Source organism: Nilaparvata lugens, chromosome 2 (assembly GCF_014356525.2).
Source record: "Nilaparvata lugens isolate BPH chromosome 2, ASM1435652v1, whole genome shotgun sequence".
Classification (NCBI taxonomy): Eukaryota; Metazoa; Arthropoda; class Insecta; order Hemiptera; family Delphacidae; genus Nilaparvata; species Nilaparvata lugens.
Genome location: NC_052505.1, coordinates 14,580,427 through 14,608,033, shown reverse-complemented (window position 1 = coordinate 14,608,033; position 27,607 = coordinate 14,580,427). Strand labels below are relative to the sequence as shown.

General features: G+C 35.0%; 2 protein-coding genes across 7 annotated transcripts in view; one reads left to right on the top strand and one right to left on the bottom strand.

The window, feature by feature from the left end:
* Window positions 1-12,716, bottom strand: part of LOC120348740 (protein rolling stone-like) — a 29,569-nt gene extending 16,853 nt beyond the window's left edge. Inside the window, exons 1-2 of one of the 2 annotated variants that reach the window (XM_039420646.1) lie at window positions 12,557-12,716; window positions 4,665-4,746 (exon numbers count right to left, since the gene is read on the bottom strand). In XM_039420646.1, the coding sequence (XP_039276580.1) occupies window positions 4,665-4,689 (25 nt within the window). In that variant the 5' untranslated portion in view covers window positions 4,690-4,746; window positions 12,557-12,716. The remainder of the gene's footprint in view (window positions 1-4,664; window positions 4,747-12,556) is intronic. The other variant, XM_039420647.1, reaches the window with a different exon arrangement.
* A 5,855-nt stretch (window positions 12,717-18,571) lies between these two features.
* Window positions 18,572-27,607, top strand: part of LOC111045415 (voltage-dependent calcium channel subunit alpha-2/delta-3) — a 47,390-nt gene continuing 38,354 nt past the window's right edge. For 2 of the 5 annotated variants that reach the window (XM_039420643.1, XM_039420642.1), the window contains exons 1-5: window positions 18,955-19,185; window positions 22,201-22,282; window positions 23,479-23,589; window positions 24,270-24,540; window positions 26,424-26,555. In XM_039420643.1, the coding sequence (XP_039276577.1) occupies window positions 19,109-19,185; window positions 22,201-22,282; window positions 23,479-23,589; window positions 24,270-24,540; window positions 26,424-26,555 (673 nt within the window). In that variant the 5' untranslated portion in view covers window positions 18,955-19,108. Of the gene's footprint in view, window positions 19,186-22,200; window positions 22,283-23,478; window positions 23,590-24,269; window positions 24,541-26,423; window positions 26,556-27,607 lie in introns of all 5 variants that reach the window. The other 3 variants (XM_039420644.1, XM_039420641.1, XM_039420645.1) reach the window with 3 other exon arrangements.

Below are 27,607 nucleotides of genomic sequence, written 5' to 3'. Positions count from 1 at the left end.
ATACCGGTAGTTGGAAATCATATTTTCAAATAGTTACGTATTGAAAACACTGGGTTGTTGTCAAAATATAACTTATTTATTTTAAAAATCACAAATATGTTTCAATACCAATGGTGTCATCCATGAAACATGTTTGTGATTTTTTTAAATAAGTAAGTGATATTTTGACAACAACCCATTATGGATAGGTATCACAATATCTCACCATCAACAGTATCTGTACTTACTTATTGAAGAATATCATGGACAAATGGACGGAATAGACCATTATTTTTCCAAAATACATCAATCGTCGGTATAAATATTGAAACACATTCTTCTCGAAATTATATCATTAGTTAACAAAAATAGTAAGTATTATAATGAAGTAGATTTATTATGAAATTTCTTCCCACAAAATATAGGGATGAAGTGAAATTTCATAAACTGAAAACTGAATCAAAATGTTACTAAAGGCTAATTGCATTGAAATCTGATCTTAGCATAACGACGAAGGAGGTCGTTAAAGCATTGTGCAAAGTTTGTTCATTGACAAGTGATATAAGAAACGAGTGGGCATCAATTGTTACCAATTAGGTGCAAAACTAGGGCTAAATTGTTGAATACCTTCATATCAGATCACGCACGGAAGATACTAAGAGCACATTTTAATGATAAAATTGTCTTTACAGTCTCTAAATTCATCTCGACAGGCAAATGCATTCTATACTGATGATTTTCTTAGATGTTTCTCTTCTTATAAATTACTCTTTGAATAGAATATTCTGATGGGATATACGGGAAAATAAATTGCGCAGTCCACTAAGCTTTGTATAGTCCAAAATTAATTCACTTTTTTTTTAAATGACAATTCAGCCTGAACTGTAGACATACATTATTGTGCTCTCTTCCACAAGTGGACTTGGATGATCGAGTCTCAGATGTTGAGAGTTTCGTTACTTATAAACTTTACTATCATAAGGACTGATTTAGTTTTAGAAGATGTGACATTTTGGATTGAAGGTTTCTGATTTCAATAGTGTTTCTGAAGTCTTCTCGCGAGGTTTGATAGCTATTGAGGATCGAATACAGATTAGTCCTGGAAATCTTCCAAGCACAATATCTGTAAAATTGATAACAATGAAATGACCGTAAGGTTTTTGTAAGATTTCCTGTCTCAACATGAGAAGTGTACAAAATCTTTATCTGCTTGTTGTTTATGGAATCTTGGTCATCTTGCTTTTGTTTTTGAATTCATGTATCAGAGACAAATTGTTTCAATAGAGTTCAAGAAGAACTATAGTGAAATAATGGCAGTATTTGACTAACATCGGTGTTGCTATCCTTGTCTATCATTCGACAATTCAGATAGTGCTATCCTTTCCCAACTCTGCATCATTGCCAGATCGTGTTTAAACAATTTAGAAATATAATTAATTACAAATATTTTATCTCAATTATAACAAGTTGTTTCAATAAAGTTCAAGAACACTTTAGTGAGGTCCATGTTATAATGGTAATATTTGATCAACATCGGTGTTGCTATCATTGTCTATCATTCGACAAAGCAGATAGTGCTATCCTTTCCTAACCCTGCATCATTACTGATCGTGTTTTAACAATTTAAAGATATAATTTATTAACATAATATTCAATCTCAATTATGAAAATTCATTATAAAATCATTGAGAAATGAGTATTTTAAATGAATATATCTGGACGAATAAAATAATAATTAATAATTTTAACAAGGTATCAGCTATCTTCTATAGAAGATTGTAGTAAGGCATAGAATATGCAACGCTATTCTCCTATCTTTCTCCAAAGTAGTTTCTAAGAAAATAACAAACTCTTTATCTGTTTGTTTATGGAATCCTAATAATCTTTCTTTTGTTATTGTATTAATGTATCCAGTCAGAGACAAGTTGTTTCTATAAAGTTCAAGAAAAACTCAGAAAGATTTTTTGTTTTATTTTATTTATGTTTGCTGCGATGATTTATTTTGGATCCGTTACGGTACGAGAACTCTTACTTTTTGTACTTTAGCATGACGGTCGTTGAAGAGAGAGAAGTGTGGAGCGATCGAATTCCAGGAGTCGTACGATGTTCGAAGCACGCGATTGGTCGATTCTTGGTGGCATGATGTGGCGTGAGACGTGAAGCATGATCGGCCGGATTGGGGGGTGGGGGTTTGAAGGTGGCAAACCTCTCTCGTACGATACAGCCGTTCATTCATGAATAAGGGGTTAGTGGGGCAATGCTATCAGTAGTTAAGGTACCAGCAGTTGCTGAGTTGCTACTTAAAACTCGACACTTGAGTGAAGCGCTTTTTCAAGTAGCGTTCTCACCCCTCTATTGATTTTAGTCGCTCGAATTACGTAAGTTTTTTGCTTGCTACGAGGGTTTCATTCTATTCAAGAATTGTTCGCAGTCGTGTAGGCGATGTTGCAAATTGGATTGATAGATTTTTGTCTTTTCTGGTTAGAAAATGTAATAGATTACTTTGTTGCCTGGTTAACATTCTTATTGAATAGAAAGGGGGAAAAGAAAATCTTATATTTCTGTTCTTGTTAAATATCATATCATGCCTGAACACTCAACAAACTAATCATGGTTGGATAGGCTTCGGTAGTAATCATACTGAAATTCACTTCAAGTTGTCAGCATAGCAAGTCCTTACAATTCCTTATTGACCGAGCGAAGTGAGGTCTAAGATTCAAGTCGACGGTTTGGCATTTCTCTTAATTTTTGAATGTTTATATATTTTTTTATGTTGCGCATTTACGGCGAAACGCGGTAATAGATTTTCATGAAATTTGACAGGTATGTTCCTTTTTAAATTGCGCGTCGACGTATACACAAGGTTTTTGGAAATTTTGCATTTTTGCATTTCAAGGATAATATAAAAGGAAAAAGGAGCCTCCTTCATACGCCAATATTACCGTAAAAATCAGACTATAGTATTATTCATCATAAATCAGCTGTCTAGTGGACTATAATACTACCCGTACAAAAACATCGAAACATCTTGAAAATGTATCTTTCCATTAACGTTAGTAGACAGTTGACTATAATACTACCCGTTCAAAAAAATCGAACATCTTGAGAATTGTATCTTTCCATCAACGTCGTAGACAGTTGCAGCCAGACCTCATAACAGCGCTCACACTCACATTCCGGGACGACACGTCACGGTACGATATAGGACAGAAAGCTCTATGTTTATTTAGGATTTTTTCTAGTCATTTTTAATTGATAAATTATTAATTAATTTTTGAAAAAACATAACAACAGGTCAATGTAACTCACTGAGCGCGAGGTCTACTGTTCACAGAACTACTATTAAATAACATAAATTCTTTCCTAGTAACTAATGCAGTCAGTTTTAAGTAAATATTCTTTGGAAGATTTCTTTCCATTTCAAGTGTCTGGAGTTGATGTATATGAACTCTACTGTGTTACTACTATGGGACTTGAGAGTCTATGAGATTCTCATTACTTCTTCATTACTCATTTCTATGAGTTAGCATCAGATAGTATTGCTATTTTCAGTTAGCGTCATCTTCACTTCAGGGATTAGGTTTATTAATTAACCTGTTCCGGTACCCATCTCTTTCTTGGTCTCCCTACATCTCTTTTACCTGTAGGTCTATAGTTTTTGACTTCAAGGGGCATTCTTCCAGGTGGCATTCTATCCAATTGACTGCACCAGTTGCGTCTATTTTGAATAATTCTTTCATGCAGAGGAGCAACCGATAAAACCTGTCTTATATCAGTATTTCTGATTCTATCAACTCTAGTGATTTTCAGTTAGCGTCGGGTGCTAAACTACTCATTATTAGGCTACGGAATAAAAATCGCTTAAAGCTAGACTCTCACATATTCGTATTAGCATAGAGAAAATATAGCAAAAGAAGATATCCCATGGTATGGGTTGTTTTTTTGATCCAAGTTTCAAGCCGATTTCTTGTTAACTCAAGCCGATTACTGTCGACTTCTGTTCTGTTTGTATGAGAGTTAGAGAACGGCACAGTATATTTGATTGAGTACTTTATTTATGTAGATTACAATATATACTGGCTTATACACTTATACAATAGCTTACAATACAGCAAGTTTTAGATGAATTTACATAACATAAACTAAGAAAACAATTATTGAACTGTACAATGGTATGAAAAAGCAATATTATCTTATTACAATATTATCTTGTATAGTTATTCCAATTGCATTTTTCATACCATTGTACAGTTCAATAATGTTTTCTTAGTTTATGTTATGTAAATTCATCTAAAACCTTGCTGTATTGTATAAGTGTATAAGCCAGTATATGAGAGACTACCAGCATCACATAGCTTCACAAAAAAGAACTACTACTGTACTTGGACAATCAAATGAACTTAACATTAAGAATTGGAACATAAACGTCCTATACCATGGCATATCTTCTTATGCTATATTTTTTCTATGGTATCAGTGTCCGGTGAAGTGGAAATATTATTGTCATGAGATCTAATGGGTATTCCTACTCAGCCCGGCAGAGCGAGTATGAAAAGCCAGTAAAACTCATGATAATGATATTTATACTGTACCGGTCGGTCATGTACACTGAGACTGATTTGTGGGATCCAGCCATAGTCTAGAATTTCTTGAACATTCTGAGAAGATTGACTCCTCGATCTTACCTTGCAGGGGTTTTCGGATGCGCATAAAGTAGGCCTATCCAGTGAGTTTTCCTTGAGCTCCTGGACAAGAATAGTTGGAAGTCTGCAAAAATGACAAAACGAAAATTAGTGTCAAATCAACAGGCTGATTATTATTATAATCACTGAGAAATAAACCTACATATTCCAAATACCAATAAGGAAAACTTCTTGACAAGAAGAGGATAATAACAAAAAGGATAATAAAGACTTCATAATGGAGGAATGGATAATTTATTCCTCAAAAACAAAATACAAAAAAGCTTTACAAAAAATAAATAAGTATATGCTACGGCACTTAACTAAAATACATACAAAAAATTGAGGAAATGTAAAATTTATTTAATTTTCAATTATATAGATTTTTAATGGCATTGTTAGCATAGACAATTATCCTGTTCGCTAGCGATGAGGGGATGGGACAATCACTATTATCTCCTAATCTTCCATTTTTCCTTGAGTTTTTCGCTCACAATCCAGTTTCCGACTGTTCAAACTAGGTCAGCTGGGTTAGTTTCTGGCACCGTAGACGAAATGGTGCGAGGCATCTCTCAAATATTGAGCGGTATTATTGAGCGAATTGAGAGGTATATGAGTAATTGAGGAGCTTCTCTTCATAATGATTATGGGAACATCATTTATATTATTAGCAATGCAAATTATCCATATCATAGACTACATGAATAATAATAATAATACACATGAGAAAACATAAATAAAAATAGATATCTATGTACCCTTTTTAAAATTGTTTACTCACAACATGTTTCGGCTATATATTCTACATTCTCAATTATTCATATTTTTTTGTATTATTCTGAAACCAAGAATATTATTTGTGTTTGAAAATGCTGAGGAATCATATCCTCCTTTGTTCTAATTTTAATCAGAATTTGGGAATGGAATGGTAAGGACTATAAGCCTGTTTTCTCATTTCCAATCATTTTATGATCTTGTGTTTTTGTCTCTATTGAATAAATAAAAAAATATCTATAATGCCATTATCAAACGATTGGAAAAAAGGCAATGAGAAAACATCTTTAAGAGATTGGAACCCGGAAAGTTTGACGTCACGCAAAATAAAATTGTTCATATAAAGCTCTGATCAAATGACGAGCGTTATACCTTTTATTTATCTATTTTGCTGGTTTCAACACATAGTAAAAGGGTTCCTATCCTCCTTCTCTGTGGCTTCAACCATCTCAGAGAACTGACCTTGCCCACGGACATAGCGATGCAGCCAGAAGGGCAAATCTCACTGACTCGAATGAATGGAAGAGGCTGCGCTTGGCTAATTGCGATGCTACAACCGAATGAGCGGGCACCAAAGAGGTAGAGGTAACTAACTGCTTATAATGAGTCATGACCCCGTGCCCTGTCCGTCTAGCGTGGGCTCTCACAGGCTCTCAGGCTGGCATTTGTCTGTAATTGACGTTCAAAAGCCTACTCCGCTTTCTGCACTCTACTCGCTGTCGGCGTATTGCTTCGATTCGATTTCGTAGGCCCGATCGGGTTCCGCATTGCAGTCACACTATTCTACATAATATTGCGCTCTTGTTTAACAGTGTCGCACGACAAATTCGCAATTGTTCCAGAATTGCCTCTCACTCGAATAAAAACATTGACCATAACAAGTCTGATTTTGAAGGAAAATTCGAATCATGAAACTCATGTTCCTCCAATACGTTTTTTCCAGTACAGAATGTCCCTAAATGAATGACCTATTTTTAATACATTCATCTCATGATTACTATTGTTATTCTGTATTCTTACATTTAACCTTACAGATACTATCAATATTGTTAAAATAAGCCTACGACAATATTGTTCGAGAACTGTTTCTCACCCGAATAGAAGCATCGACCATTCGATTTAGAAGGATAATAATAATAATATCGAGTGACCTGGCTGGCTCAGGTCTGGTGTCAGAGTTTTCAGGTCGCAACTGATCAATTTCAGGGCCTCTGACATGACCTAACGACTGCTTTTAGGCAGCCGTGACTGACGGCTTAACGTGTCCATCCGACATAACTAAATATTCATAAATAAAGCTGTATAAATTCTTTACAATTTTTGTTTTGTGGGTTTTGTAATATTTCCAACATTTTCAAGATATTCGCTCTTAAAAATGTAAAATTGTTGAAATAACAGGTTATTATCCAATTTGTGCTCTTAAGGCTTATAACTCTCCAACAATGTATTGTATGAATAAATACTTATCGTTAGCTTCCAACAATTTTTCAAATAAATAACGTTAGAAATATTCTAAGTTGTATCTACAATATAGGCTATGTTTACCTTTTTTCATACTCGGGAAATCTGAACTTTTTCATTTTGCAAGAGCTGCATTTCTGTTAAAATATAAAATGAATGCAATTTGTATACGGATTGTTCTTTTGATCAATTATAATAACATTTTTTGGAGAAAATATAGAATAACTTGAAAATTTTGATCGATTTCCGTATTAATTCTAACCAAGAAACTGACTAAAACTGAGCTCAGCTGACTGAATGTTTACACTTACAAACGTGTCAATATTTCATAAAACAAAATCTATCAAGAGAGAGGAAAGGATGTGAAGGATGCGGCGAAGATTATTATGAGGCAAAGCAAAACTATTTGTAATCATACTTCAATTAGCATTGGACAAATGGGAATAGAAAAATTTGTTGATAATAATTCGTTAAAAACTCTTCAAGTTGGAAATATTACAATTTGAAGTTTAAAAAATCATAAAACTGACTAGACAACGGTGAAATTGTGAATGTTGCAATTTGTAAAGGGAGAACGATAAAAATTGAATTAACGACGAATTAAAATAAGGAATGGTAAATCAAAAGTAAACAAAATTATTAAATAAAAATACAACAAAGGAAAAATTGCGATAACGTAATATAAAATCTAATATTTATAGTGAAAATGTAGATTCGATTTTGTAGAAGCGATTTGGTTTCGTGGTCGCGCTGATAAGCTATCGATAAGATAAGTGGTGCAGGCTCCAAGCTACTGCTATTCCCTTCGTAAGGATGACAACTTTAAGAGCCTAACTATTCCAAATATATCATTTTTTGAGTATGAAATCACGTCCCGGTGGTTAGGAACCCACATAAAGCTGTAGGTTCACTTGTCTCTCATTACCATCTGTTTCATTACCGTCGCAAAAGGCTAGAGCTCAAAGTCGCAAAGGCTAGATGTTTGGACATCATCCTCAGCTGAAAATTTATATTCATTAGGTAGGTACCTCCATAGAGCAACAATAGCTTACGCTATTGTTTCTCTATGGTACCTCATACAACTAACTTTAAAATGAGGAAGCGGATGACTACGTGGTCGCGCTAGTAAGATAAAAGTTGCTCAGATAATTGTAATTATAATTGTAATTGATAGTTGTAATTATTTATTTATTTGGTATTTTGACAGGTAACAGCGATAAACATAACCTTCCTTTTAAACGAAAACGTCTCGTTTCTCTCGTCTCTGTTTCGTTTTTCTATCATAATTTGGAAAGGGAACAGTTTTGGGCTAGGCCTGTTGGTCGTTTTCTGATCATGTATTTGATTCGTGTATTATGAAATCTAAATAAACAAGGGTGGTTTCAGTACACGGTAGAAAGGGATGCGTCCCCTTCACTCCTCACGCACCCCCTTGTTGAAGTACGATTAATACTGCCAAGTGATAATGTTCATCTAGATAGGTCTTATTTTGCGTTCCATTAGATTATTAAACAACAACAATTTACAAAATGTTTCTTGTTGAGCAGTTATCATTGTACTGCACATTGTTATCAAGCTCCAGAATTCTCTATTAATCAAATCACTATACCTCTAATTCCAGACAAACCTTCCATTAAAAATAAATATGGCTTCATAGATGTGAAGAATAATTTCACGAACCGTTCAGTTGATGAATAGATCCATAAACTCTACACTGCTGAATAAAAATTATAGGCTGACTGCTAAAATTTATTAAAATTGAATAATTGTGTATGTAGAGTACCTATTTCAAATTTTTGTAATCATTTTGTATTCTCTGGCAATTATTTCGAATCCAAATTAATCAGGATAGAAGTCTCTCTAATATTTCTCCCAAGTCCCTATGATAGTATGGGATCTTTATTTATTATCCTTGTATTTCTCCTATATCTTGTATAGGGTTGTGTGGCAGAGAAGACATGGAGTCCTAACTCTGTCATTAATAAAGGCAATAAATCAATCATCAATAATATCTTTATACCTCTATTATGGGAGTTAAGTTCGCAGAAAACTTTGCATATCAATATACTTTTGTGCTTAAGGGTGTACACATAAGTGCAAAAGAAACTCAGTTGTGCATGTAAAAAATTATGGGCGAATGAGATTTCAGGGTTTGAACCACCGTGAAGTGAGTTTCAGACCTGTTCACCTATTATAGTTTGTGTAAAATAAGTTGAGACTTGGCCCTCCATCCGAAGAAATTACAGGGTTGCCAAATCGTGTAAAATTGCAACTTTCTCAAATTTCCAATTCAACATGAGAATTGGATGTAGAATATCATCCCCGATATCCTAGTAGCACTAAAAAAGCTTCAGGGTAAAAGGATTATCAGTCAAATATATTGTAAATTGCCAGCCTTCAGCATACAATTTGGTACACATTGCATACCATGCAGCCGCTCTCCTAACTTTAAAATTACTTGGAGACCAAAGTACGATCTTCCGACTACTTTTGACAATTGGAAAAATAATTTCAATTATTTGTGAAAAACTTTCTCGTTTTCACCACTTACTTATCTTTTGAAACAAAAAAGTTTCTAGCATGTCGAAAATGTCATGTTTTCTGCTCGAAATGTCTCGATATTGACGAACTTAATCATTAATTATTAAAAAATAACTATAAGTCGGATAAAAATGATCCAGACACCAATAGAAAGGAGACATTCTCCCCGTTAATTTGATATAAAATTATTACGCATTACGACGCCCCATGATTCTGAGAGAAGTGATATTCAAAAGAAAAACAAATCTTCGCGATGTTTCCAATTTTATCATAAAAGTTAAATTTCCTTTTAATCCTTTTACCTTGAAGCTTTTTTAGTGCTACTTGGATATCGGGGATGATATTCTACATCCAATTCTCACGTTGAATTGGAAATTTGAGAAAGTTGCAATTTTACACGATTTGGCAACCCTGCGATTTCTTCGGAAGGAGGGCTAAGTCTCAACTTATTTTACACAAACTATAGAGAATCTTATACCTGGTCATTGTCGAGACGGTCATCCAGTCATCCAAACAATGAATTAATCAGCGTTCGTTACTCTTATCTAATCTGAGTCTTTGATATAATTCGGATACTTCGGTACCTTCTAGGATAATCATACATCCTAATGAATTAAAGTTGTCATACTACAATTTACATATAGCACAATTAGGTTGTAGTATTTAAAACTAATAAGCTATGTAGGCCTGATAAAAGGAAATGTTGGGGATTAGGTACAAAATGGAAATATTTTTAGAAGAGAAATCCGAAAAATGAAACATACAGAAGAAAGAAAAGAAAAATAATAGAGACAGAAGAACAACAGTATATCCGGAGCTGAGAGGAAAAATAGATCTGACCGCATGAGCTACCACGAGGAATTCTAAGCAAAAACAACAGTCAATAATGCAATAATTGAACTTAGCCAATGAGTGAACATAGGACTTGACCAATAAGTGAACTCAGTCGATAAGTGGTCCCCTGTTCCCCACCCTGTTGCCGTAAAAGTAGATAAAATCTTTCCAGTGAGCTTTCGCTTGTGGAACATGCTTTTCACCCTAAATTGATTCCACATTGATAGTTACGGGTTGAAAGAAAGGTTTGAGGGTTGAAAGACTTGTTAATCAAAAAAATGTGTGTATGCGATAGAAGAGTTCTTCAGAATTGACTTTTAGTGTGTTAATTCAATTTAATTGAATTAGTGTGTTATATGTTTTTGTATTAACATTTTTCGTATTGGTCAAATAGGCTATTTATGACATGGTTATTGTAGTTTTCATTATATATTTAGGACATGATATCTTAACGTTGTTGTAACATTTCTAATGTTTTCTAACAATAAATTATTTGAGTTGATACGGCTGCATTGTCTAAAAATACTGGTATTTATGAAGCAAATATGATATTGTAGATTGCTATAGTACTATTTAGTACTTGACAAGTTTTGTTGGACTGTTTTGTTGTATTGAAATGCTTTCATTGCACGAACCTACCCCACACCTACAATGCACAATAAGCTATACTGCTACTGTATAAAGTTATTGATTAATCGACTCCTACGGAGAGGCATGCTATACATTTACTTGCATGGTTGTGAATCGTAAATAAGAAATGCCTTGGATAATGAAATGCTACAGTAATTGCAGAACAGTCCCAATCTTCCTTCAAACACAATCCAATATGGTTCAGAACCAAAATAAATTATATTTCTTTGCAACAATCAATCTTGGTTTCATTTGTTACTTTTCATCTCTCTCCCAATCTTTCTCTCTCTCTCTCTCTCTCTCTCTCTAGGGTAGGACATTAGGGTTGTGTGGTAGAGAGGACCAGGAGTCCTAACTCCGCCCTAATAAAGGCATAGAATCAATCAATCAATCTCTCTCTCTTTAGGGTTGTGTGGCAGAGAGGACCTGGAGTCCTAACTCCGCCTTTAATAAAGGCAATCAATCAATCTCTCTGTCTCTCTCACTTTATTTGCCCTCGCAAGAGAATTTTTTCTCACCAGTTGTGAGTTAGCATCAAGTCATGCTTCCTATTTCTACGGTCTTTGGATATTATTTCATCTGTAGATATTCTTATCTGTGGTATTAATGTACTGTGCAATGAATATCTAGTGGGCTCTAACAACTTATCAGGCTAGAACTGCAAGTGACTTAGCAACTTTTCCTTACTTCCTTAATTTCTCCTTAGAATTATACTTTTAGCTTTTTGTTTTAAAAATAATCGTCAAACCATTCCGCCTTATCTTCATTATGTATAAAAAGCTCGAATAATGTAGACAAATCATATTGATTAGGATTCAAAATAATGTAATAGGCCTAAGATGATTCAATTTTCACTCCTGATCTGGGGAGTGATACTTATAGTGATACTTATCCTTAATGAAAGCACAATAATAATGTCTAATATCGCGAATTTAGACGGATAATAAAAACGTGATATTAGATAATATTATTGTTTTATCATTATAATATTTTCATGTTAACTAGTACCAGACCGCTTTCTGCTACACACCTTGATTATCCCATCATAAATTTTCTAAATATGCAATAGTTTTTCATTTTATGGTACTCCATTAAAACTGAACAAAGTGGCAACTTTATAAGGGTATAGATTAATTTGAAAAGATTACCGGTATCTTAGGGTACCATAACTGAACAAAGTGACAACTTTATAAGGGTATATAGATTAATTTGAAAAGATTTCGGTATTTTAATAATACCTTCCTCCGCCTTTAATTTCCTAAATTTGATTACAAATCCTATAACAATACAATAAGAAATTATAATACTTAGTTCACTGAATTGTCTTTACCTTGATTCTCAATTGATCAAACTGTTCCACTGTTAGATTGGAAAAGTGACAGTTGAAAAATAGTTCCATAGTATCCTTTCGTTTAAAAAAACGTTCTATATAAATCACAATAAACTATTTTTTTTAGAAAATTTGAATAAGTGACATTGATAATTACTCTCAGACTCGATAGTCTGTGTCGTTGTTTGAGGGTGATTTTATTATTATATAGTAGGTAACTCAAACACAAATTCTATTAGGTATGATAGGAGATTAAATATTACTTTCCTCCATGGTAGGACAGCAATGACAACGGTTTCATTGATCTCCAAGAAGGTTCACTTACTTGTTTGTGTCAGAATTGGATTCACTAGTAAACTGGTGTGTTTATTGTCGGTTGTTTGTGATAGCACATGTCTCAACAAGGAATATCCACGATGCACCAGTGCAGCTCTGACCACCACCTTGCCGAGGGGAGGTTTCCTGCTTGACTGACAGCCAGTTGGTGCTTAGTCCATTTTGCCGGCCCGGCAAACCGATATTTCCCGCATTCGCACATTATTTCCCTTTTTCCCTATAAATTCGCAACGTTCTAGTGCAGATCTTTGATATGGTGGGGTCCACGTTATAATGGCAGTGAAGAAAGATAGAAGAACAGCGTTAGATTCTCTGCCTTGCCACTGCTTTCTGAAGGAGATAGCTAGATACCGGTAATATTAGCTGTCAAAAATAATCAATTATATTTTATTCGTCAAGAATAATTTCTCAATAATTGAATAATACATTCTCATAATTGAGATTGAATATTTTGAAAACTAATTATATTTCTTCATTGTTTAAAACGATTTCAAAATATCTTCTTCGGTGAATGATAGAGAAGGGTAGATTAACACTAATGTTAATCAAAAACTGCCATTATAACGTGGACCTCTCAAAAGCGAAGATATTATTTGATATACATTTTAGTAGGTATAGTTACTATAGGTAGGATACTATCCTTGTCTATTGTTCGACAAAGCAGATAGTGTTATCCTTTCCTAACTCTGCATAATTGCCAGATCCTGTTTCAACAATCAAGTAATAGCCTATAATTGATTTAAGAATATTCAATCTCATATATGACAAGCTGTTCCTTCTAGCGCTATCCTTTTCTAGCTCCCCAACGTTGCCAGATCGTTTTACAAGAATATGGAAATAATACTTATTACTAATATTTATTCATAAAATAAATTGTCCATATAAAGGTTATGTGCGACTTTCCAATCCTTCACTAATTTACACATTGAAACAAAACACCAACACTTGAAATAATTATTAACTTTGAATGTAGAAAGATTAAGATCCAAATTGATAACAAAATTCCTTCTACTTAGTACTGAAAACTGTAAAATAAATATTAATTTGAAATATTTTGTTCCGAAAATTAAAGCAATCTTCTCCACTAGAAGCACAGCTATATATTATTAATATAACTAATTAACAAAATATTAAATCTCAATATTATGAAAATTCATTATCTACTAATTTAAAAATACATATTTTCTTGACGAATAAAATATAATTGACCATTTTGAATAGAAAGAAAAGTTAATATTACTTCAGATATACCGGTATCAGCTATCCTATCTAGAAGGCAGTGGCAAGGCAAAGAATCAGCAGCGCTGTTCTACTATCTGTCTCCACTGCCATTATAACGAGGACCTCACTATATTATCAGGCCTATCAGAGCGTATCAGTATCAGAACTGTTCGATTGCACTGTCATTACAATATTACTACAGTGACTATAAAGAGTCACTTTTGAGTCACTCTAAAAAGCGTCACTGTATAACTCTGTAAAGAGTCACCTCTGGAGTGGTTGATATAATGAAGATTCTTTATAGAGTCACTGTATTATTAGATTGCTATTGACGGATACTGCTCTTATAAACAAGTGCTATTGGTAATTTTATAAATTTATAACCCTACACACTCAATGTCACAACACCGCAACACAATATGTGGGCCCTATTGTACTATACAATCATAAATGCCTTAACTTCGCCCCCTATCCAAACAAAAGTATGTTATAATGTTCTATTCTAAACCTGGATAGCCTCCTCTAACAGTGGATAAGTAATTCAGTACATTCGCACATTACCAGTACATTTTTATTCGTACAATTCGTACATTCAACGGGAAAACTGAATAGGTAATGCAATTATTGTAGAGCTGCACCATCAGGAAAAATCTGGTGTGGTGCAGTCACACAACTTTCCTTGCCGTTATGAAAATTGATCACCTGACAATAGTGTTCCCGCGTATCTCAAGTCTACTTTTCTAAGATTTGAGCCAGCTGGTGACAGGACAATACCGCTGCAGATACACGAAGTCTGCTATCTCTTCATAGTGAATGATTTAATAGAATCAACAGTTGCCAACAGAGTTTGCAATTGAATAATCTTATTTTCTCGAATTTCGAGCTTATTTTCAATTTTAGGTGAAAATGTTACTGAACATTAATTGTAGAGATTTTCATGCTCAATCTTTTCGACTTAAAATTTTTGGTTTAAATTGTATCTGAAGCCTGATAATTGGAAATCTAAAATCAAACTTTGCATAGATGGTGCAGTGCTCCTGAAATTTTTACAGATATGAGACTTGTGACAGTTGATAGAACTCATCAATGACTTATCTAGGTATGAATTTGATCAAAATCGTTGGAGCCGTTTTCGAGAAAATCGCGAAAAACCCTGTTTATGACAACATTTTCGCCATTTTAGCCGCCATCTTGAATTGCATTTGATCGAAAATGTTCGTGTCGGATCCTTATAGTATAAGGACCTTACGTTCCAAATTTCAAGTCACTCCGTTAATTGGGAGATGAGATATCGTGTACACAGACGCACATACACTCATACACACACACACACACACACACACACACACCACACACACCACACACACACACACACACACACACACACACCACACACACCACACACACACCACACCACACACACACACACACACACACACACACCACACACACACACACACACACACACACACACACACACACACACACACACACACACACACACCACACACACACACACACACACACACACACACACACACACACACACACACACACACACATACAGACCAATACCCAAAAACCACTTTTTGGACTCAGGGGACCTTGAAACGTATAGAAATTTAGAAATTGAGGTAATTTTTTTCCTTACCTTAAAATTGACCTTAATTTTTTTCGGAAAGCAATACTTTCCTTACCTATGGTAATAGTGGAAGGAAAGTAAAAATGGGTTTCGACCATGCATTTAACCACGGCTAAGAAGAAATTCTCTCGCTGCCGTCTCCAGAGAATATAGAATGAGAGTATAGAGTGAGAGTATTCTATAGGTACTCTCTGGCTGTTACCGTTATCACGCATTTCGCACCGGTGTGCGCTAGGAGTGTATTATATATTTATGACTTTATAATTTATTTAAGCCTTCTATGTTTTTTTTTTATGAAACTCATATTTTAAAAAAAATAAACCCGCAGGTGTTCCTACAACCAGAAATGGACGAATAAAATTTTAAACTGAACTCAAAGATGAAAAATATCATTATTCTTGAATAAGGAAGGTCCACATCCTTCTTTTCTCCTCTTTCATTGTAACGTGGACCGAAATAAAGTGGATAGCCGATATTGGAAAACTGAACTTGAAAAATTAATATTCATCAACAGTATCAGTACTATACTTCACACGAAACAGTCGATTAATTTATTATGTGAAAATTATTTATTGACAGATAAATATCGCCTTGTATACAAGTTCACACAATATGATACAGTATCATCTCAACTTGATACACAACACCAACATTTGATACAAAACATTGAATGAATTCTACAAACCATGGGGTATCTCCTTATGCTATCTTTTCTCTATGGTATCACTTTGTCAAATCAGCTACACCGTTGCAAGCTTTCTCTCTGAGATTTTTCCAATCGTGTTGGAAAATCGATTTATGTTTATCCTTCAATTCTGGTAGTTCGTCGTGAATTAAATCCTGATTCGTTTCTTCTTTCTTCAAAATCCGTCTTTAGTGTTATTAATTTTATGTTTAGTTGCATGAGCTAATCTACCCGTTTTCATCATCAATTGAATTGAAAACATCTTTATTCACAATAATGTATAGTTAGAGATACATGGGAATAGTGTCAATATTCATTGAGACAAACAAAACATAGAAAAAAAATAATTGTGAACAGTCATAAAGTAAGTAAGTCATCATTCCCCTTTCATTTTGAGAGAACAAGAATTTGATTGACCCTTGTCCCTTGACTGCAATTATTGAGAGTAATTTTTGTGTCCATCAGACTTCAAATGAAATAGAGTTGAATCTCTGACCGATTTAGCAATTACAGGTAAATTGGCAATGAGCGAAATTGAAAGTTATTGAGGAATTGAAGTCTAATTGATAGATGCATTTGAAGAACAGTGACCCAGGTCTGCAGAATTAACTACCAACGATCTGATCATTTGAGGATTGATTAAAATGATCGTAATTAGACTACGCTCTCATCGCTATTCATAAGAAACGCTATTCATAATCTGCTTTCAATTGTCTTTCATTGCTATTAGACTAGTACCATAGAATAAAACAATCTTATAAGTTTTCTCTGCTGGTACTGGTATGAAGTCGACACCACACGCCGAGGGAAATCCAAATGCTTTAGGCAAAAATCTCAATGTGCAGTTGGAGAAATCTGTGCGCTGGAGACGTTTCTACTTTTCTTGAGGCCTGAAATTCGAATAATAAATTATGTTTGGATGGTTTCAAGGCCAATTATACGGGTGGATATGAAAGGTATGGAGGCAGGAGGCTAGTTCATGAGAAGGTTCTTATGGAGGGAATGGAGGATTTCTATGCATATCTCTATGTGCAGTTGGCGAAATCTGTGGAGAAGTTTGTTGAGGCCGGAAATTCGAATAAGATATTCAGTTTGAATGGCCTCAATGCCAATTTAACGGGTGGATGTGGAGGGTAGTATGAGGAGATTCGTATGGATGGTGTTGGGCCTTGAGACAAATCTCAACGTGCGGTTGGAGAAATCTGAGATGTACCGCTATCTTGAGGCCAGAAATTCGAATAAGAAATTATTCCATTTGGTTTCAAGGAAAATTAAACAAGTAGATGTGGAGGATATGGAGATAGTTCATGAGGAGATTCATAATGAGGGTTTGGGGTCTAGTTCACGAGGAGGTTCATATGGTTAGTATGAATAAAGCTGCGTACACATATACGCACTTCCAACCCGCACCGAGCACGCTCCGCCTTCGTACCGCCCTCGTTCCTCCATCGTACTACAGTCGCTCCGCCCGCGCACCCATCATGAACGTTACGGAAGATATTAGATCTTCTCGCGTTCCCCGGTCGAACCACTGTTGCTCCCCGGTCGATCATCAATCGCTCTGCTGGAGTGACGTTCGGTTGCGGAGCAGAGCGAAAGTCTGTACGCACCTTAAGGGTGTTGAACCTTGAGTAGAACCGAGACTAGTTCTCAAACGGTCACAGATTTTATGTCAGAGAAACTGCAACCTATGAATACAGTTTTTCGAATATGAAGTTCTTTCTATCCAGCCTTTATAAATATGTCCTAAGCACTAGAAAATTAAGTCATCCTCTATAAAAAATAACTCAGTCAAATATTTTACAAAAATGCATGAAACTTCATGTATTCTCAACTTCTCAAGCGTGATATTTTGGAGATGCAAGTGGGTTGATTGTCTGGCCTAAACTGTATTCACTACTTCCATCGAGTCTCCTATATATGTTTAAAAGCTCAAATCTCAAATCATTTTATACTGTGTGTTTTCAAACTGCTTTTACATAATTCATTTTATCTCAAGGTCTTCACACACCTAGCGACGCGTAGCTAGAAATACGTACGTTTTCGGGAAACGTAGCCGTCCAATCTCCCAATGTTAAATCCATGCTACGCGATCTGTCCCGTTCACACCAGCGTAGCATAGCTTAATATTCATTGGGAGTTAGGACGGCTACATCTTCCGAAGACTTATTCTTAGAAATATAGAATGTAGAGATATAATTGACAAAATAACCAATCTCAACAATGAAAATCCATTATTGAATAATTGAAAATATATTTTCATGGCGAATAAAATATAACTAAACATTAACTAATATTATAACTGAACATTTTCAAAAAGAATGAACTGTTGATATGACATCGAATTTACCGTTATCATAATCTATCCTCTATAGAAGGCAACGCTGTAATCTGTAACGATAAGGCCACTATAATCAGTACGGTAACTGTTCTCTTATATTTTTCTCCACTGCCATTATAACGTGGTCAACCTCACTATACTGTAGTTGTATTTTCTTTCCCGTAGTGTTGTATTCATTCATAAAAGATGATTAATCCATTATTTGGTTTCGTCTCTTCAAATAGAATATTACATTTACCAATGTACCAATTTACCATATGCCAATAATCCAATTACGATATTTTTTGCAAAATCGCAACTTTTCTTTGAGAAAGATGATTAACCAGGAAGCTATTGGTCGCGTGCCATAGCACGGGATGAAAACTGCAAAATGTGAAATATACGATGGTGATGCTGATGGGGGGAGGGGATAGTGTTTGTGTGTGTGTGTGTTTACGTAGTAGTGTCGGGACAGCTTGTAGTGCAGCCAAAAAGTGATTTCCAAAAATAGCTGACGGCCCTTGTCGGGGGCCAAGCGAGCCAGTCAACTCTCCGCCCTATCTCCAACAACTCTTCAGTCTCTCCTCCGAATTGCCGATGGTTGTGTCCAGTGCTCTTCAGGGATCGAACCCTGGACTTTGAACATGCGACGTCTCAGATCCTGATCTGCAATATGACACGTGCGATCTTTTTTGTGTTATTGCTGTTTGTGGCTGGGCCAAGCTACATACATTCCAATGAGGAAGAAACGTAAGTAGCCATTGCAAAAATGTTCTAATTTATTTTGAATACAGGGTAGCAAACCACTACCTTACTAACCACTGTCCTCAAACTGTATACCACGTCCTTATACTCAGTTAGATGATGGATAAGGAAGTGAATCTTCATTCATGTAACATGAGAAATTAAAACTAAATTAGACACGGTAGTCTATTTCGAGTATATGTCTAGAATCTAGATACTCGGGTAGATGGTCATTTTTTTCTAAAATGACCTGTATAATACTGTATTTCATTGTGTATTAATACTGTATTTAATTATGTATTAATACTGTATTTAATTATGTATTAATACTCTATTTAATGTATTAATACTGTATTTCATAGTGTCAATTTAGACTCGTTCAAGAAGTTTGAAATACAGTAACGAAGGCCTACCGATACTCCGTAGATACCGGTCTCGGTATAAATAATATCTATTGTTATTAAGCTAATCTAATCGTGTCTTATCTGACGTTGGTGGCGTACAGTTTTCGGTTTGTCAACTCTCAAGACCATTTGAACAACTTAATTTCCCTATCCATTTTGCACTGACTTACTTGTTTCAAGTTATGGAGCTGACATATTTTGTAAACAATTTTTGCTACTGTTACTTATTCTTTTGAAAGACATTGTGGAATGTTTCAGTGCAATAATATTTATATATGTACTTGCTTTGTTCAAATAAATCATCTTTCTATCTGTCTTTGAAGAGATTATGGATATTTATTAAGAACAGCAACATCATCCAGGAAAACTGAACAGTTTCCAAGATAATCTTTTCTACTCTCTGCACATTTTTAATCTCTACCTTGAAAATAGGCCTAGAGAGCACTAAAATTATTATGAATGAATTACATAGTCTGAAATTTATTCCATTGAACTGCAAGAGCACAGTCATTTCTAGTAAAATATCGCGGTCCGCGGTCTCAGAGAATATTTTCTAGAGAGTAGAAAGCATTTTGATCAATAATATTGCAAAGTGTACCAGATTATGGTTGCAATTATCATTAATGATCATTTATGATAAATAAATAGTTGGACTATTACAAGTTATCAGAATTAGGCCTACCATTATCAGTTTGTTTGTCATTGCTTGAAATGGCTGTGTAACTTCAATATTAAAAAATGACGTGCGGTACAAACAGGGTGTAGCATTCAACCCAGATGAATTTAAAAGTTCTACTTCTGATATTAGGTAGTTTGTTTCTTCAGCATTCAAATCACATTATTTCCAAGTTGAAAAGAAATAAAAACAAATAATCTTTCATAAATAATTCGACAAAAGTTTCTAGCGGTTCTCCCGAATTAGTTTGAAGTTCACAAAAGTTATTACTCTCGATTCTCAGTTCTAAATGAAACATACACCAGTTTCCATATCTAATCGAACTATATTAGAATTTCCACATAAAAGTATGTATACAAATTTTATACCCTAATATGCTATCAATATTTGCATACAGATTTGTGGAAAAATAATCCTTTAGATAAATACCATTTACTATATATCAATACTATTTTATTGATAAAAATAACTCATTGACATAATTGTGAGTTTGAAAGAGCCACTTGGTTTTTTCTAACAGCTTGTTACTTTTGTATCTTTTCTGCTTTATTATCAGTTCTATTTTCAGTTTTATGTAGCAATCCTTTCCTCTCTACTTTTTGTTCACAATCTAATAAAAAGCAGTACTTAAAACTTCCCAAGTCTAGCGTAATTTGAGCTTAGCGATAGTCCAGTCTATTGCTGAACTCCCAAGTATTCTGTGCTCAGAATATACTGTGTAATTATGGATTTCGATGTTGAAGATTTCATTCTAGCATTGCATGATTTGGATTTCGAGTGTAATTGTGCGTTTGAACTCCCAACATTGATTTTGCTTGTGTGAACTTTGTGGCTGTTGCCTCTTTGACGTAGTATTATGATTTACGGCACACTATTGAAAGCGACGTTTAATGTTGAGATTCCATTTAAAAAACATAATTTGAGTACCTGAATTCAAAAATAATCCGTAACAAATTGAGATTCTGTTACCTACACTGTATTAAATTACCATTCAATCTTAACAAATCAACGTGGCATTTCAAAATTATTTAATAAAATCATGTTGGCAATCCCAAATCATTCAATCTAATCATGGTGGCATTCCAAAGATGGAGAGAAACTAGCTACTCACCTACTCTTGAGGACTACTGATTGATCTCCTTCCTCAAGCTTCTCCCAATTATTTTCAAAACAATAGTTTTACTAAAATTGGGAAGCATTTGGTTGCATGGTGTTTGATATAATTATGTTGGAAGATTAGATAAGTGACGTACGCCTGCTTTTCCCATTGGATGGGTGACCACTTTTTTGTCGACTTTGCGAAAAAAATTTAAAAAATAATTAATTCCGCACAACATAATATTATTACATGACCATAAAAACCACTTCTGAAACATAGTTTGTAACCATAATATGGTTTGGCTATATACTGTACAGTTTCTTGTATTGGAAAAGAAAAAAATGAATATAGGAACATTCAAGTTTTCAAATAAAAATTCTAAATTTTATAATTATTTTGTATTGTTATCTACAGAACATACTTATTTGTTACATCTTTGAACTTGAGGGGATCTCTCTAGAAAATTGGAATCAATAAGAAGTGGAGAATCAACCAGCTTCGAAAACTGTTTCCCAAATTTTGATTATTGATGGATTTTTTAAACAATCAACGGTTTGTACAGTTGAATTATGTTTTAACGAACTGATAGAGCGGTCCTCAGAGTTAATTGCGAGGCTTTATTGAGCTCAGCTCGTGTACCGTACTGGTATCACCCTTTTTAAGGACCCTCTACATATAGCAAGCCAAAGCAAACAATGCATTTGCTAGTCTTGGATCTATTTTGGACAAATCAAAAACATCTAACAATGCAGAAGACTTAGCTGCTGAAAGATACTCTGTTACTACTGTTACTGTTACAAGATTTCTATTTCAAATTTTAAAATAAATTTACTTGATTCCAGAGTTGAAACATGGGCGACAAAACTTGGAGAAGAGATATGGGAGCTTGGACAGCTTGTAACCAGGATACCAGAAATCAGACAGGTAAGCGCGTATTTAGATTTATTTTCATCAAATATCATTCACAATGAATTACGCTCTGAAGTGGAAAATTAACAGACACTCAAAACTGGGTTGAATGATGAAAAAATATCACAGTCGCTTGTCAAACAATGTGGATTAGAAGTTGAATTTATTAAAATACTGTTGACGATATCAACTTTTTTCCACACTCTCACTCTGTAATACAAAATCATACAAACTCAATTGAGAACTTTCCACTTACAGGCTAAGGCTAACTCACCCCTTCTCCATTCTCACCGCAAATATTTCTCCATAACCTGACGGTGATGGTAGTTTGGTAGTCTCTGACATGATTTGTACACAGACCCCCACCAACAATTAGGGCCAACCGACATGAAGCATTTTTTCAGGTGTTTTTGCACTTGTGGGCGGACGAGTCGGCAGGGCAGGAAGCTCTCCGATTGGCTGATTGGGTTTGCGTTCTGGGAATTCAGCCGATCGGAGAGTTTCCTGCAAAAGCGCTTCATGTCGCTTGGGCCACATCATCTCATCACAACCGTAATCATTCATTATAGCCTGATGGTAATGACTTAACATAAGTTTACAGATTTATTGAGTAGATATTCAAACGAAATTTGAAAGTGTGGCCTATTAAAATATCGGATATCTCCTATTATCTTATATTAATGCATTTTTGCTAATATTCTGAATCATGTAGCCGATTTTGATGGTTCAATATCGCTTCAAGACCTGTTTTCTACGATCAAGGTGTCATAATTATTAAAAGGACATTCGCATATCCAATTATCAACTACTTAAACAGAACATCAAACTGATTTGAGCAAAGTTGATAATCAACGGAACGTTCTGAAAATCCATCAACATAATATTTTTATAAAGCTATAGCAGAGATAAATAAATAGGTTAGATAGATTAAACAGTATCCTAGCTCATATAGCTGTAATATAGCTCATTATTGGCTACTACAGATTACAGTTGAATTTTTAATGCAAATCACTTATCCTTCGGTTTCTTCTCTACAATAAATTGAATAATTTATATTTCTAGCTATTATTTTTCTTTTTTCATTTGTATCTGTACAATTTTTATTGTCAAGGAGACATATATATTTGGGGAAAATTGTTGTCTCCATTGTGAATAATAAATAAAATAATTCTGTATCTTCAAATAAATCATTGTTGATATGTTTCCAACAGAAATACAAAGTGCTGAATGCTCGCGTTCTACCCACTGATGGAGAGGCTATTCTCAACACTATAGTCACCAATGTCAATCGAATGATGAAGTCAAAAATGGATGCTGTAATGGTGAGTACCGAACCACAGCATTTTCTATAATTTATGGCTTTGTACCTTATGTTCGACGATAACGTTTGTTTGCTTTCATCAATCTTCTTCAAATTTCCAACAAATATTCTTTGAACCATTATAGAGATCGAAGTAATTTTTGACAATAAGACTGTCTAACTCTTTTAGCATTCCAAGGCGAGATAAAAGATACATGCTGCTTGCTCAATATCAGTGTAGGCTATGATATATATGTAGAATAAATCAAAAGAGAAAAATCATGTTCTCCAGCCCTAGGGTATCACTATACTCCGTAAAAAATTACGTCTGACCTGGAGGAATATGCGGCGCAGAGAAATGGAGGGAGATCAACCAATTACAGTGATTAATAGAGTCATAGGTGGAAGCGCAGTTGCCAATTTGTCGATTAGAGCATTCGACTAAATGCTTCCAGATAGGAAACTCCGTTAGTTCAAAATGAGCGCGTGAATACTCACTAGAAATTAGAGAATGCTGGCCGGTTCAACTTTGCCGCCGTTTTATCCCTACCTCTGTATGCAATCTATGCTGCGCATGTCCCTCCCAATTTCAAAGTAATTTTGTGAGGAGTATAGTAAGTAGAGTCTGAGAGAAATAAAATATAATATTGGTCTGATTGTTCTTAAATTTTGATATTCTAAATTAGAGGTTGTAAATTGCAGTGCCTGATAGAGGCGGCCGAACAGCTGTCGGAGAGGTTTGACTACAACGTGTCATCTGTGCTGACCTATCGTAGTGCCAAGCTGTCCTCCCTGGAGGAGGAGGCAGAGGAGGGGGTGACACCGCAGCCAATCGTGCCCAAGCGCATTCAGGACGAGGAGTTCTACGCCGAGTACCGCACCATGCAGCTCGACAAGCACAATCACTTCTATGGCATACCTGTCAACACTGACTACAGCGCTGTACATGTTCCGACCGATGTCTTCGACCAAGGTAACACCAACATCTACCTCCTGAAGGCTCGTTTCCATTACTACAGATTTAACGCAGCAACATGAATAGAATTTGAATTACGGAAACTTCTAGATCTTATAGACTCTAGACTCTAGTATATTGTGGGGCCACTGACAAGCCTCCTCTCCATTAGTATGAACATCAGTCAGCCCTTCATGGTAAGAGCATCAGCAACGTTATTAGAGTTCGAATCACGGGAACTTGTAGAAGTGGAAACAGTCTACATCATTTCAACTCGGCTGTTTCACCGCAACTATTGCGCCAGCCCTATTAGTCCAGGTAATGAATGCTCAAAAGAGGGTATAGAAGGAAAAGTTTGGAAGACAATTTTTGACCCTGCAGTTTTGTTTAGGGTAGTAAGGAGGTAAACATATCAAAAGTCCCCTCCTACCCGCGCGGAAGAAAAAGCTCAAAAATGCAACTATTAAACCACCCTCATCCCCTTACCACATGAGTTAGGGATCGGGAATTTTGATAAGTTCTCCTGCTAACTAGTCTTAACAGAGCTGCAAAGTCAAAAATTGTTCACAAAACATTCCCTCCAAATTTCTTTGCCAATTGGTCTATGGTAGAAAAACTGGAGATTTCACTCTCAACACTAAAGCTGCTGCAGCAGTTGTAGGGAAATGCGTAAAAGTATACATCAAATTGGAGAGAATTTTATGCTCTATAAGCTCATGATCAGCATGGATTTTTCCCATCAATTTTTGAAAGGTTATAGGAGCATAAATGCATAAAAATTTGGGGCAATTGTGTTTTTTCAAAAAAAATGTCACACCTTCAAGAGCGGATATCTCGAAAACTAGAACAGATATAGAAAAAGTTGTAGAATACATATTGTAGGAAATTATGTAAGCTTCAATTTCGTATAGAACAGTTATGTCCATAAAATTCATAGTTTTTTAGTTATCTGCGAGAAACCAAAAAGTGGTACCTTTGAACCACCCCCACTCCCTTAGCACAAGGGGTAGGGGTGGGGACTATTGATATGTTTACCTCCTTACTACCCTAAATAGAACTGTGGGGTCAAAAATTGTCTTCCAAACTTTTCCTTCTATAACATTTTCTTGACTGGACTATATATATATATATATGTGCAGTGAATCAAAAGTGGTCTTGCGGTTTCGTATTTTGCAATTAATTGCTCCTCTCTTTTCTCCTGAAATTCCAAGTTTCTTATGAATGAATATAGAATGATTCTTATTCCAGATTTGGATCCAGCACCCCCAAATACTAAATTCGTAAGTCAGGTTTTCGAAAATACCCAAAAAATATAGGAGTTTTGGTTACTTTTTTATATGTTTTTATAATGCTCAAGGTCACTAGAGCTAGCATCTACCTAAGTTAGCGTCTACATTGTCATTGCACTTTCATCAAGATGGGCCGAAATGAAAGCAATAGGTGAAAAAGTGTAAAAATTTCTCAAGAAACTGGCACAACTTGCCGTGTTGTTATGATATTCCAAATTGCCAGAATGGTAGCTGGGCTTTACCTTTGTTTTGGTACAAACCACATCTTATTTGGCCCAGTACGATCACAGTTACTCTCACTATAAACGGCTTTACTATAATATAAGGATGAATTTACCAGATACGGTACCAGTAGTAGTTTTTGACGTCTGCAAAAACAATGCTCTAAATGCAGTGTAGCCTAATACAGTCATTTTGTCTTCGTCCAGCAAAATACACACCATCATTTCAAGTCTAAGTCTTAATTTAACAGCACTGTGTACGAGATTAACAAAATGAATTACAATACTGTCAACTTTTTTCAGGTTTCAGTATGTTCTCCATTTATGATTTTCTCCTGTATTTGGTGTATTTTTGTGAATTAATCAATGAATCCTACATCTTACTTTTCAGCCGAGAATGTGAAAGAGCACATCCAGTGGTCAGAGGCGTTGGACGAAGTATTTGTTAGGAACTATCGGAGCGATCCAACACTGAAATGGCAATACTTTGGTGGTAACAGTGGCTTCCTTCGCCTCTATCCTGGTAAACAGTTTTAATTTTTTCAAATAATCATAATGATTCATTGGGATAAGAAGTAATTGATCAAGATTCATAATTGATAGAATTTCAATGTAGAATCATTAAAACTATTAAGTTACTGGTGGAATGAAAAAGCTCAGTGACATATTCTATTGTTTCTTAGATTTTTTAGGTGATTGAGAGGTAAATAATTGAAAAAATTGAACCAGGGTTACCAGATTGAGCACCTTCCATAAATAATAGGCAACCCCACAAAAAATCCTTCCAGTTTTCCTTCTTCCTCTAATTCGATCATCTTCTTCTCCTTCCCCTCTTTTCCCTTATTATTTTTCTCCTTCTTCTTCTCCCTCTTTCTCTCATCCTTCTTCTTCTCCATCTTCTCTCTTATTCCCTCTCTTTCCTCTTTTTCCTTTCCTGTTGTTGGTGGCCACCCTAAGTTCCACTTAGCTCCATCCATGAAAATAATGATAGATGAATAATGTGGATATAGTAAACTAATGATAATCAGATGTTACTTAATTTATTTACAAATGCAACTTTCTACAAGTATTTTAAGCCTGGTATGGGTGATGATGAATGGATGAATGATAATACAGTATAAACGTTTCTGTTTATTCAAAATAGTTATTTGTGCAACTAGTGCGCAAAGTGACAGTTTGCTGCACCGAAAGAAACGTTTACGCCCGAGCCGTAGGCGAAGGCGGAATGGTTTCTTGAGTGCAGCAGAGGAACTTTGCGCACGTATTTCACATTAAGTTTTTCCTACAGTTACCATTCAATATGAAAAGTGGGTAATTATGGGTAAAATTGCCTGAAATCCATCAAATTTTTTTTCTGTGTAATTTTATTATTGATAAAAACCTTAATCCTAAAATCCTAAAGTCCTCGTTGTCCTTGGTTATAATATAATTATAATGAATAATAATTAGCGCGTTGTGCTTGGTTGCACCTCTGCTCACTATAGCAGCCCAGTCACTGTTACCAACTTCATTTTGATTTTGCTGCACTGTTGCTCCATATAACCTACTAAGTATTTTGCGTTGCCATGTTGCAAA